We start from the raw sequence: 14,048 nt of genomic DNA, 5'->3' as shown, positions 1-14,048 counted from the left end.
CCTACATCGGGCCCCAAATGTTCTAATATGCCAAACGAGCTGAAATTCAGGTGCTAATTGTCAACCCACACTACTTTGTAGAGATAGCACAGTTGTTACTGGCAAGTACAGCCAGTTACTGGCAAGTACAGCCAGTTACTGCAAAGTACTGTCTTAACTAGAATTTTCTTTTTTAAATGTTGCACCATCCAAGACTCAAGACACTCTAGTAAATCCCATAATGATTCTAGATATTGGACAGCAAAATATTTCAACTGTGCTGGCTTTGGTTGTGTTTAGTGTTTGTTTTATGACTATTTCCTGGCTCAACAAGGAATGACTGTGAGGATGGTGACCACTTAACCCTTGACAGGTGAGTGATTGCTCTTTCATGGTGTCATTGTATCTGGAGCTACTCTAACAGTTGAATCTTCAGAACACATTTGCGGTTTTCTGCTATTAGCTACAGTTTATTCATTCCATTTATGGTTAACAAATCCTATATGTTGCTCATTTTATTTCCACTAAGAGTTGAAAACCAATGCTGATTCTTAGATTTGGGTGTGATGAGGCACCGGCACAGTTATCATCTAGTAGACCTGATTCTGTCACATCAGCTTGTGTGTAGAGTTCTTTGATAATGCTGAAGCTGTTGTCTTTTTTTCCCCAGGCGTTCGATTTAACAGAACAGAGATATGTTGCTGTGAAAATTCATCAGTTAAACAAAAACTGGAGGGATGAAAAGAAAGAAAATTATCACAAGTAAGAAACCTAGAGCTCAATACATTACTGTCTTGATAGGAAGGTTGTGTTGTAGGTTTGAACATACACCACAGTGTATTATTTTTTGGGTGTTTGTACAGTTAAGAAAGTGTTACTGTTTGTGATACTGAATTAGGTTATTGTTTTTTAGGCATGCCTGTCGAGAATACCGAATTCACAAAGAGCTAGACCATCCTCGGATAGTTAAGCTTTATGACTACTTCTCACTCGACACAGACTCGTAAGTGATTAACAACTTTTTCCCTTTGCTGCATGAAGTGTGCGTTGAACCGAAGTGTCTTTAGAGCTATGAAGAGTGGGTCTATTGAACGTTCAGTCACAGCTCAGGTGACTTACCAAACAACACAACCCACAGACGGAAAGTAGTTTCTGTAGGTTGCTGTTGGTAGCCTGACTGATAAGGCATAGGCATCTTTAGGAAAAATGGTTAAGATGCCCAAAAAAAAGCGTGGAGTTAAAAAAAATATATACATAAGTAGTTCACTCAACCAAAGAGCTCAACTGGTTTTAGCTGAGACAACCATATCTTATCCTTGTAGCTTTGCCTATGAAGCAACATCTGTGCAAAGAAAATGTGTATGACTTGGGTAGAACACCATAATGTTAAGCTATAAAGAACTTTAAGCTACTGGGCATTTTATCGAAAATATTTTCTAAAAACATGCAAGTTGCACACTGAGGAATATGAGTCAAACTATCCTTTAAGGAATTGAATAGAAATATTATGAAGTAATGACTAGAGAATTAAATTGGTACAAAAGTAAGCCAGAGTCATTTGTTGTCATTGTTCGGTGCAAATTGTTACAGCAGGACAAACCAATTTGTCTCACTACTAGAATTAGGGTGTGTAGAAAGCTGGCTCTGTATATACTGTACCAAAATGAGTTCTAGTTTGCACAGAGTCCAGTGAAACCACAAAGGTAGGTAAAAGTAGATAGCACCTTACTCTCTATTTATGGTTGTGTGGGCGAGCAGTAGGGCTTTATCAGAAGGTAGTGTTAAGCATTTGTTGTACACACTCAGGCAGGAAATGATGTCACACACTCCCAAGACTGAACTCAGACCAATTTGTTTGTATAAAAATATTATTTAGTTATATTTATTTTCTAGAACCAATCAAGCCTGGCACAGGTAAGTGTAAATGATACTTTTCAAGGCAAGTTGAACAATACAAGCAAGCTGAAGAAGAAAATGATTTTGTTACAGGTAGGTAAATACTTTGAATACAGTGGAAATTAATGTTCAATTACTTTTCAGATTACTTTATTAATTATTTTTTTTCTACTCTGTGTAATGTGCCTAGATATCACACTGGGATGTTTCCTAGAGAAAGGGTAAGTAAATTGTTTTTGTACATTTACAGTTTCTTAGGGTTTAACACAAACCAACTCCACACTTAAAACAATTTTCACAATAAAGCAGTCCTATGGGAGCAAACATTGTTATCGACTTAACGCAAAGTACTTCGGTTTGGCAGTTGTTTTTCTAGTGGTTAGAACCAGGTTTCTCCCAGGGCCAAGGATGTACTTTCAAAGCATCCTCAGCTGCACTAGGGCGGTCGGGTGCAGAGTGCTGAGACTCATGTTATCCAATGGGGGATATGGGGACCTACGGTTGGTGGCTGCTCACGTGCAGGCCACAAGGTTGTGGGAGCAAAGCTCCTTGACTTAACTCCGGTCAAAGAGGGATTCAAGTTAGCCCATAAAGTGCATCCACAGCGGCGCTGGAGCGGCTGGGTGCAGGATGCTGTTTTGGCATTTGGTGCCCTGTTGTTTTCAATGGGGATTCTCCGGTTGCAACAAAAACTGCAGGCTCAGGATGACGATCTTGTGGAGGCAACCACTGGTGGGAGAGGTAAGTTGGGATGCCAGTAGATTGTCCGTTTGGCGACCCAAGGACGTGGGACGTCTGGTCCAGGGGTGTCTTTTGGCGTCGGGGTTTTAGGTCGAGCCTACCAGCAGCTCGCATGCGCTGCTCGCTCTACAAGGCATGCAGTAGTCGAGTATGCTGTGGAAGCCTCGGCTTCACTCTGCTCATATTTTTGATTGGCTGGTGTCTTTGTCCTTGTTAAATGTTTGCTTATGATTGATAATGATTGATAGTCCCTCCTTGTTACCGCCCTGTCGCCATTTGTTACCTTCCATGAGGACTGGATCCTTTACTTGTGACGTTACACGGTAAGCACTAATTTTTTTTTTATTTGCAGCGCAGTCTGCTTTTACTTTAGCGACCGCCCTTGTTCTTTTAATTAGCCGCCTGGCATTGAAAATAACAATTACCTTTTATTTTTGTTTTTAAAACCTAAATAAAAGGCATTGTCATTTACAATGCCCATAGCTTAAACTCTCTGAAATGCGAGACCTAGTGCATTGCAAATGCTTGTTCTTACTGGCTCCGGTCGCTGAGGTCCTCCAAAAAGGGACTACCGGTGTCGGTTGGAGACTCGAGGTAGGTCTGGAATCACCAGATCCCAGGTCAGGATTGCCGGGGAGAACTCCTTGTGGTGTTGGGCCACTCGGGCCGTGGGCGTTTAGTGCAGAGTGGTGCAGATTCCCAGATTTGGCTGGAGCCAGAGTCTGTCGGTGAGCAAATCCAGTGCTCACAGCAGACAAAGTCTGGTTTGGGTAGGCAGGGCAGGTCCTCCGGATTCTTGGGGGTTGCTGGTTGCAGGACGCACCGGGATTTCACTGGAGCTGTTGAGGTCGGCACAGGCCGGAAGGGCTTGGGGGCCAAATCACTTGGTGTCATTCTCATTCTTCAGCACAGCTCTTTGGTCCTTCTTTTTCTTGTTTCTTCTCGTCTGAGGAGGCAAGGTTCAGGATTGCCCCTGAATACTAAATGTATGGGCTTTTACAGGTTGGTACAGGTCGGGACCAATGGGTCCCTTCCTTGGAGTGGGCACACCCCCTATTATGCCAACCCCCAGTGGGAGGGAGCATAAACCTCACTGTGGTTGGCTGAGTACCCCATCTGCCAGATGGTGGGGACTGAGATTTGTCCTTCACCTTGACTCCTACATCTGAGGGTTGGGGTTGGCATAGGTGGGCGTACCTCTCCTCCTAACTTGGTTTTCCTGCTGATTCTCTCACCCAAAGTGGGCGTCAAAACCAGTGGTGGTCAGTTGCTGGGAGCATCAAATGGCTGGGTAGCTCACAAAGGGAGGAAGCCTTTGAAGCGTCCCCTTTGTGGACCCATCCCTACCTGGGGGACAAGGCTTGGCAGTTTGACCCAGGATGTGCTTTGTTTTAGGACCCCGAGAGCAACAGGCTTTCAACCCTGGGGTCCAGAAACTTTTTTGGTGGTGGCAGCTGGCGAGCAGCCACTCAACCAGGACACTAGCGGTAGGTCATTTTTCAGGCGGCATCTCTAAGATGCCCCCTGAGTGCATTTTTCATGAAATCTCACACTGGCATCAGAGTGGGTTTAATGTGCTGAGAAGTTTGATATCAAACTTCCCGGTTTTCAGTAAAGCCATTATGGTGCTGTGGAGTTTTTAATGACAAACTCCCAGACCATTTACTCTTTATGGTATTACTGCACTTATAATGTCTAAGAAGACTTATACACTGTAGGGGTTCAGGGCACATGCACCTGTACCCTCGCCACTGGTATAGTGCACCCAGCTAGAGGGGTGGCTTGCCTGTGCCAGAGCAGTGCATTTTAGGCATGGCACACAGTGATGTGCGCCATGTTGACTCTTTACTTCTGCACCAAAACACAGCCTGCAATGGCAGTGCGTGTGTGTGTGTGTGTGTGTGTGTGTGTAAAGGTACAGGGCCTCTAAGAGTGGCACAATTAGTCCTGCAGCCTTTCGGGGTCTTTCCTTGTCACAGTGCCCTTGGCACCTATGGTACCTTTTACAAGGGACTTACATGTGGCCAGAGAGTTGCCAATTGGATTTTGCAATAGTACAGTTTAGGGAAAGAACATAGGCCCTGGGTACCTGGTTGGCAGGAACCCAGGGCACACCCAGTCAAAGTACATCAACATTAGGCAAAAAGTGGGGGGCAACCATGCAAAAACTGGCACTTTCTTACACCAGTTACCCAAATAATTCTGCCAGCAGATGCTTCCCTAATAGGTTAGGGTCAACATCTCCAAAACCTCACAATTCGGGGGTATCAGAGTCCAAACACAAGGATATCCATATCAGTCATCTAGAGCTGCAAGCTGTTCACCTATCAAACCAAACCTATCGGTGAAAGCCTTCCTACCTCACCTACAACACAAAGTTGTCCTGATTTGAACGATATGAAAACTATGTATTATTTACAAAAACGGGGGAGACGGGTGCACACACACTCCAATTGTCTGTTAGCACAGAAATATAGAGTTTAGCAATATATCACAACGTTCACCATCGAGTAGAACATGTCCCATTGGACAAGCAATCAAATTGCAGACTTTGTAAGCAGGGCGCATCAACAAGTCCATGAATAGGGACTCCACCCCAAGGTTCTTCCACCATACTTTCAAAAATGAAGGTTCCCACAAATAGACCTATTAGCAACAAAACGCAAATTGCCCACACTTCACAATCATGTATTCACACCAACAGTCCAAAGGCAATGCTCAATGGATGAACTGGTCAGGGGATATTTGCATACGCTTTTCCACCTCTCCTACTACTTCCATTAGTGATCAGGAAACTCAGGCAGACATCTCTTACCATGATGCTAACACCTCCAACTTGGACTCGCCAACCATGGTTTTCAACACTGTTGGACCCATCTCTAGTTCCACACGAGGACCTTCTCACACAGACCAAGGAACACTAAGGCATCCCAATGCCAAGGAAATGAATCTTGCAATTTAGCTCCTGAAATCTTAGAATTTGGATACTTAAATTTACCTCAAGAATGTATGGATATTCTAAGAGAAGCTCACAAACCTACAACAAGGCAATGTTATGCGGCTAAATGAAAAAGATTTGTTATATTCTGTCATAAACAAAACATCAACCCTCTTCATGCAAAAGTACAAACCATAATTACTTATTGCATTTACAAACTAAAAGGTTGGCATATACTGCTATACGATTATACCTTGCTGCTATTGCAGCCGATTTGCAAAATAGCCCTTATCATTAATTAAATCCCCGTTATTAAAGCCTTTAAGATGGGACTTGAGTCATTTCTCTTAGGCTGCCAACCCTCTCTGTTAAAACCCCTTATTGTCCATAGGTTCCTAAAGGGTCTTATTCATCTCTTCCCTCCTTCTCCATTTCTGATGCCTCAGTGTGACGTTAATCTGGTATTAACTTTCTTGCTGTGTGCTTCTTTCAAGCTGCTTCATAATTGACCCCTGAGGCTTCTAACTATTCAAACAGCCTTCCTTGTGCCTTGTAAATCTGCCCATAGATTAAGTGAGCTGCAGGCTGGTCATCTACGCCGCCTTACTTTTCGGTCTATCCTGACGAAAGTGGTGCTTATCATAGGGGCCTGCTTTCTACCGAAAGTGGTTACCCCATTTCACTTAGGCCAATCCATCACTCTGCCTACCTTTTACACTCCTCCCCAGCCGTCTGAGGAAGTGGACCGACTACACAGTCTGGACCCAAAAAGAGCTTTGTTGTTCTACCCTGACCCACACGAGAGTTCCGGGTGGACAACCAACTCTTTGTGGGGTATGTTGTTGCGAAGAAAGGCCAGACTGTGCAGTAGCGGACCATCTCCAGATGGGTCATGCTCTGCATTAAAATCATTGGCCAAGAAGCAACGTCCAGAAGGTTTGTGAGCTCATTCTACCAGAGCTAAAGCTGCGACCACTGCGTTAGCTAGCGAAATTCCAGTCCTGGACATCTGCCAGGCAGCAACGTTCACCAAACAATACTGTCTGGACATTCAAGTCTGTAGGGGTGGGCACTTGGCCGGTTCAGTCCTGCAGGACTTCCTTGTTTAAAATTGGTCCGTAGACCAACCACAGGGGATGGAATTGCTTGGGTATCTATTCAAAGATAAGGAATCTGCGGCTAGAAGTCTCTATCAGATGAACAAGTTACTTACCTTTGGTAACGCCTTACTTGTTAGAGAGTATTACTAGCCGCAAAATCCTTATCGAACCACCCATCCTCCCCGCACTGCAAACTGATATCTAGGGACTGGGCTCATCCTTTTCAGTCTCCATTGTTCTTCATAGCTCCGCACATCTGGCATGAAAGTCTTGAAAAGAAATGGTCTCTACCAGTTAAGGCATTACTGAAGGTAAGTATCTTTTTCTTTAGTGTGAAATTGTTTTGCGGACCCTCCTCTTGGAAGGTATTGCTTGGATATCGATTAGTAGGGGTAAGGAATCTGAGGTTAGAAGTCTCCGTCAGAGGAATAAGTTACTTACCTTTGGTAGCGCCTTATCTGGTAGAGAGTCTATCTAGCCTCAGATTCCTTACCAACCCATCCATGCTCCATACGCTGCGAATAGATTTCTAGGGTCAATGCTATTTCCCTTTCAGGGCCCTAGTTTTCCACACCAGTGATAAGTGATCTTAGTGGTTCCACGATCCTGGTGTGGAAAGTTGCGAAAAGAAACTGATGTCACCACGCTAGGTTGGCACCTATATAGGCACTGCACGTGTCTTTTCTCATGTGGACAAATCCATGTGGAGATGAATGACGCCAGCATGCAGGAGTTGTAAGAAAGTGACTCTGTATATACCCGACCAAAGTAAGGTACAGTGTGTACAGAGACCACAGTCTGTAATACAGTGCTGGGCTCCTAGGTTCAGCACTGGAACATCTATCTAAAACAGGCAAGTAATTACTTTTTTGTCGTTGGCACGATTTTTAAAGAATATTTGTAAGTTTCAAAAATCAACAATTACTTTTCAGGGTCAGTACGGGGCTACAAGATGCAGCACTGTGGTCACCCCTAATAAGAGGCGAGTAAATCGGAATTCGTTGTTCGGCTGATTTTAGATGAATATTTTAATGTTCCAAAACTCCACCCTTAGAAGAATTTCCAAGTGAAACCAGTCAATGTTAGCCTATGGAAGAAAAGTGAGTTATCGGCTTTTAGGTAAGTACTCGACTGCTAGCTTTAATCTCTGGGCATAGACTCAGGGGTCTACCAGGGTCAGGTAGGTACAGTTGGTACACCCTCAGCGGCACAGAGGCAGCCGGGTGCAGAGGTAGTTATGCCCAATGTTATCCAACGAGAGACAGGGGGCCTTCAGTTGGTGGCGGCTGGCAAGCAGGCCACGCGGCTGTGGGAGCTGGGCTCCTGGTCACTTGCTCAGGGGAAGTAGGTTAGGACAAAGGTTGCACTGCCAGGGGCACCCGACCTCCTGCGTGCAGGGTGCTTTTGAGCCGTCGGGTGCTCAATTTTATTCAATGGAGATCTTGGAAAGTGGACAAAGGCTGCAGGCTCGGGGACGGAGGATCTTCAGGAGTGACCAACACTTCGAGGGGTACGTTGGAATCTTAGAGGATAGGTAGGCACCCCAGAGTACGGCACAGGGGGCCGCGGGGCACCGGGTGCAGGGGTGTCTTTTGACGTCGGGAAATCTTACCCTCTGATCGTCGCGATTGGAGTGGACCCTGGTTCTGAGGCTGCAGGCATCATCTGGGTCTTCGAGGAGGGTGCTTGGGCACTGGATTACAGGTCTGAATCGCCGGGGAGGAGGTCCTCAGGGTCTTTGTCCACTCGGGCACAGGCCGGGCTCGGTGGGTGCAGAGGGGGCTGGATTCGCGGTTCCTGGCTGGCACCAGGGGTATTGCTGTTTGAGCAGAACCACTGCTCGTCGGAGTCCCATTCTCTAAGAGGGTCAAGGCAGGTAGGTCCTCTGGGGTTCTCGAGGTTGCTGTCCGCAGGAGACACCGGGATTTAGCAGGAGCAGGTTCAAGGATCAACAAGCCTGTAGTGCTGGGGCCAAGTCAGTTGGTGTCTTCCTCTTGTTAGCAGCTGCATGGCAGGTCTTCTTCATGTTCTTCATCCTTGTTTTGAAATCAGGATCTGAGGAAGAAAGGTTCAGGGTGCCCCTAAATACTAAATTTAGGGGCGTTACAGGTAGAGTGAGGAAAGGGACCAATGGGTCCCTGTCCTGGGGTGAGTACACCCCCTATCCTGCTCCTCTCCTGTGGAAGGGGGCATGAGCCTAGCTGTGATTAGGCAGGGCTCTACATCCTCAAGATGGCCGTGGCCCAGAGTTGTGCTTCACCTCGTCTCTCCCACCTGAGGGGTGGAGTTGGCACAGGCTGGCACACCCCCTTTACTCACGTAGGGTTTCCAGCCAGTCTTCCTGCCACAGTGGGGGTCAGAACTGGTGGGGGGCCAGTTGCTGAGTACAGCAAGTGGTCTGGAAAAGCTCACAAAGGCGGCATGCCTTTGAAGCTTCCCCCTGCCCATCCTGGGGGAGGAGACCTAGCACCTCGCCCAGGATGTGCATTGTTGTAGATAAGGAGAGCGGGGGGCTGTCCACCCAGGGGTCCAGCAACATGTCTGCTGTGTGGCAGCCTAGGCCAGCCTCTCAGACAAGACGTGGATTGTAGGTTAGGTTTCAGGGGGCATCTCTAAGATGCCCTCTGTAGTGCATTTTACATTAAATCCCACACTGGCATCAGTGTGGGTTTAATGTGCTGAGAAGTTTGATATCAAACTTGTCAGTCTGCAGTGTAGCCATTATGGTGCTGTGGAGTTCGTAATGACAACCTCACAGCACCATATACTCTTAATGGCAGCACTGCACTTACAGTGCCCAGGAATGGCCCTGGCCCTGGGTACTGTAGGGGCACAGGGCTCATGCACCTGTGCCCACACTACTGGCATAGGGCGCCCAGCTAGAGGGGTGACTGTATGCCATGGCAGTGGGTTTGTGGGCATGGCACACAGGGATCTGTGCCATGTCGACTCTTTGTTTAGTTTTATTTCGTTTTATTTTATTTAATGTATTTATATAGCGCAGCTATCACCTTACAGGCATCCTGGCGCTGAGATGTCTCGAGGAGGAAGAAACACGGGAGAGAGGCAGAGCAGTGAGGTGGCCATCAATTAACCCTTCGGAAACAGCCAAGTTTTGACACGTTTCCTAAGAAGAAGAAGATCTTCCGTTTGGCGGATGTCCAGGGGCAGACTGTTCCAGAGTTTAGCAGCAGCAACTCCGAAAGATCTGCCCCCGGCCCTAGCTTTTTTAAATCTCGGTACTTTGACCAAACAGGCCGATGCAGATCGAAGAGCTCTAGTAGGGATATACCAGGCAAACATGGCTTGTAAAGAGCTGGGCCCAAGTCCATGCAGGGCTTTGAAAACGAGACAGAGGGATTTAAAGGACACTCGCTGCTTTAACGGGAGCCAGTGGAGTTCAGCCATCGCCGCTGTGGCCGAGGACCTTCTAAAGCAGCCAAGGGCCAGTCTAGCTGCAGCAGACTGAACTCTTTGAAGTCTGTCTAACAGCAGGCCTGGAGACTCCAGTAACAGCGTGTTACAATAGTCAAGGCGACTTAAAATAGTACACCTGACTATTAATGCCCGGGCCTGCAAAGGAAGCAATGGTAGGATCTTACATAGGGACCGGATGAGGGCAGAACAGGTGGACACTGTTTTCGCAACCTGGGCTTCCATGCTCAGTTTGTTGTCTATCATAACACCCAGATTGCGAACAGTGGTGACCGGCTGGGATTTTCCCGCAGATTCTGGGGGCCAGAAATCCACCGAGAAGGGACGAGGAATCCGACTTCCAGCACAGAACAGAACCTCAGTTTTGGAGGCGTTAAACTGTAATGAGTTGTTATGTAGCCAGCCAGCCATATCTCGTAAACAATCATGAAAAGACTCCAAAGGAATCGATTCCTCACCCTCCCAAGAGAGGATGAGTTAGGTGTCATCTGCATAATTGATGGCTTTTAGCCTGTGAGACTTTATCAACGTAATCAAGGGTTTTAGATACACGTTAAATAAAATCGGGCTGACGGCCGAGCCTTGAGGCACCCCATGAGGTACCGGGGAGAAGGCAGATTGAAATGGGGGAAGGAAAACAGCCTGTTTCCTATCCATCAGGAAGGAGCGAAACCAACGCAAGGCATTGCCATCCACCCCGGCATCCCTCAGTCTTTCCAAGAGGATTCCATGATTTACCATATCGAATGCGGCAGACAGGTCCAGCAGAATCAGATCCTGTCTGCACGCATTTGAAGGTCCTCCATAGCAGTAAGTAGAGCTGTTTCGGTGCCATGGGCTGGACGAAAGCCGAATTGTGTTTCGTCCAGAAATTGATGATGCTCCAGATGTTTGGAGAGACATGCGCTCACCCAGCGCTCAGCAATTTTTGCAGGAAACTGTAGCAAGGAGATGGGTCTCTAGTTCTGTAAACACTCTGGATTTAGGGAGGGTTTTTTCAGCAATGGAGAAACAAGAGCCTGTTTCCCGGTGGCAGGAACTGTGCCACTAAGCAGCGACTGATTACAGATCCTGCATAGGGTAGGAAAGAGTTCTTCTCCATAGGCTTTCCAAATCTTATGAGGGCAAGAACACGGGGTGCAGGACCGAGTTGGGGTGGTACTCAAGTTGTGAATGATGGCTTCTATTTTATCATTGAAAAACAGAGCCAAATTATCGCAAAGGGCCTGTGTAGGAGGGGTCGATTTTTTTTTTAGCAGTCCGGATGAGTGAGACCGTTTAGAATCTGAAAAATGCTTTTAGAGCTATTTGCAGCGGTACAGATCGTGGAGCAGAAATAGTCAGATTTGGATTTCTGAATCAGGGCTTTATTTTTCGGAGAGTTTAGCTTTCCAGAGCAGTCTGCTGGCATCAGTATATCCCTGCCTCCATTTTCTTTCCGCTTGTTTACAGGCAAGTTTTAAAGCCTTTAAAGAGTCATTAAACCACGGAGCCGACACTCTGCCCTTATGCTTGCGCGTTTTTTTCGGAGCAAGAGAGTCAACCCTTGTGGTTATCCTGAGACACAAGGCCTTGTAGTTCTCATCGACTTGACAGTCTGAGGAGAAGCTGTCTTCCACCTTGAACACAGCATTCGTGGTTCTCAGCCTCTCAAGGGCTCTCCAGTCCCTGTACATAAATTCAGAGGTAATGCCTTGTGCCTGCATTTTTGCCCCCTTGCTGTTAACATAAAATTCAAGAAGGAAATGATCAGTCCAGTCCATAGGCAAAATTTCATCCAAATGTACTAGCTGTGGGACCGAAAAGATGAGATCAAGCCGGTGCCCTGCTCTATGAGTGGATTCTCTGACATGTTGAAGGAGACCCACACTTTCACAGGATAGTTCTGCACCAGGACACTCAGTCAGCAAAGGCAGTGTGTGGATGTCAGGGTGCAGAGCCCCTATGGGTGGCACAATAAGTGCTGCAGCCCTTAGGGGTCTTCTCTGGTCACAATGCCCTGGGTAACTAGGGTACCATTTACCAGGGGCTGACATGTGGTCGGAGATGCCAATTGGGTTTTAGCTTCAATACAGTTTTAGGGAAGGAACACAGGCCCCTGGGCATCTGATTGGCAGGAGCCCAGGGCACACTCAGTCAAAGCACATCGGCAATTCAGCAAAAAGTGGGGGCATACCATGCAAGAAAGATGGCACTTTCTCACAGGAGTACTGCTCACAAAAATGTTCTAGACCAGTCTGACACCTGGGGATAATTGTAAGGTAAGGACTCAGCGGCGAGATATTCTCTACTAGATAAGGCTGTACCAAAGGTAATTAATTTGTTTAAAGACTCCCAGGAAAGGACACAATAGGGGCCTGCACGGGAGAGAGCTGTTATCCGGTATTGGGGTATTTTCATAGATTCACATGCCTGAATTATTTCCCATTGTCGAGATGGGAGTCCCACGGTAACATAATTAATTAGTGTTTAAATAATGCCATAGGCTATAATTAGGGCTCCCAGTTTTATGGTATTTATTGTTTTAACATATCCATATTTATTTTTGGGCCATTTATTGGTATTTATCCATATGTATTTAATGGATCTGAAAGAGTCTATTAGTTTATAGATTCCTTACTAAGAGGTCTCAAATGCTCGACCTAAAAAGGAAATGGTGAAATACAAAAAAAATCCAGAAAACTCTATGTGGCGTACAAAGAGGCAGAACAATGCAATGTTGCCCATTGGGTAACCTGGAAGGAGGTGGAGAACAAGATTACGTTTTACACGCTGTTCCCCCAGGTGTCAGACTAGATCCGGAGAATTTGCCTTCAGCAGTGCCCCTGCGCTTCGGTAGGTGGTGTCGGTCGACTCCACGTTCATCGTTGGCGTCGTGATCGCCGGAATGACATTGCGGTATATACTTAGACGCCGCCCCTGCACGCTGATGTCAGTTCTTTCTTTTTACACGCCAGCCAGCGCAAATCCGGAAAGAGCAGTACCCTTAGTCGTTTTTTGACTAGTGTATTTCGAACTTTGGTCGACCTCTTTTTTGAGTCGTTCGACTCCTGGTGGAGGCAGGGATGTCACATCGGTGGACCGGCTTAAAGTCTTGTGACTCTTGTCAAAAGCTGATGTCAGTCACGGATCTGCACTATGTGTGCCTTTGGTGCCTGGAGCGCGACCACAACCAGAAGTCGTGATCCGACTGTCGGGCCATGAACACGAAGTTTTTGCAGGAGCGGCCCTGAAAGCTGATGTCAGTCACGGATCTGCACTATGTGTGCCTTTGGTGTCTGGAGCGCGACCACAACCAGAAGTCGTGATCTGACTGTCGGGCCATAAACCCTACGTTTTTGCAGGAGTGGCCCTGAAAGCTTCTGGAGGCCTGGCAGTCAGTTCTGTGGCGCTCGAGGTACCGGTCGAGAGGGAGATCGCAGGATCAGTCGCGGAGTCACCACTACAACTCCTCATCGAAGGGCCCCGCGGACTCGGCTGGGGGCTCTAGGCCTTTGATGCTGGTGGCTCCAGCCCCGACGCCGCAGGGCCCCCAGGGATCCAGACCTGGATCCGGATCGGAGCTGGTTGACCTCACAACACCTCCCCCTGCACAGATTCCACTGACATCTCCGCCGTCTCTGACGCCGGTTGGGTCCCCGGCCGGGTGCGACCCGGCCTCCCCCTTGAGTCGAACACTGAGCCAGACTGGCATCAACCGACGCCGGTACCAGCACCGGCCAGTACTTTTGTACCACTGTTCTATCCTGACATTACTTTTACCCGGAGTGGCAGCCAGGGGAGGTTGAGGAGGACTGGGAGGGGTCTGTTGACCCTCTGGCAGACCAGCTAGAAGAACCGGACTGGAGAGAGAAGTTGGGTGATGCCAGTGGTCTGGGTACCTCCCTGTGTTGCTCTGCCTTTCAGATAATACAGAATCTACTGCACGGTGGCTCAAACACGGCGAAGCAGGAGACCTA

At 47.4% G+C, this 14,048-nt stretch overlaps 1 protein-coding gene across 2 annotated transcripts in view; it reads left to right on the top strand.

The window, feature by feature from the left end:
• The window catches only part of TLK2 (tousled like kinase 2), a 1,564,653-nt gene that overhangs the window by 1,126,335 nt on the left and 424,270 nt on the right, over positions 1-14,048 (top strand). For both annotated transcript variants that reach the window (XM_078645098.1, XM_078645097.1), the window contains 2 exons: positions 650-741; positions 893-982. In XM_078645098.1, coding sequence (XP_078501224.1) covers positions 650-741; positions 893-982 — 182 coding nt within the window. The remainder of the gene's footprint in view (positions 1-649; positions 742-892; positions 983-14,048) is intronic.

The sequence above is a fragment of the Lissotriton helveticus genome, chromosome 5_1 (assembly GCF_964261635.1).
Source record: "Lissotriton helveticus chromosome 5_1, aLisHel1.1, whole genome shotgun sequence".
NCBI lineage: Eukaryota > Metazoa > Chordata > Amphibia > Caudata > Salamandridae > Lissotriton > Lissotriton helveticus.
The sequence above is the reverse complement of the archived record's forward strand: the minus strand, read 5'-3'. Positions and strand labels throughout refer to the sequence as shown.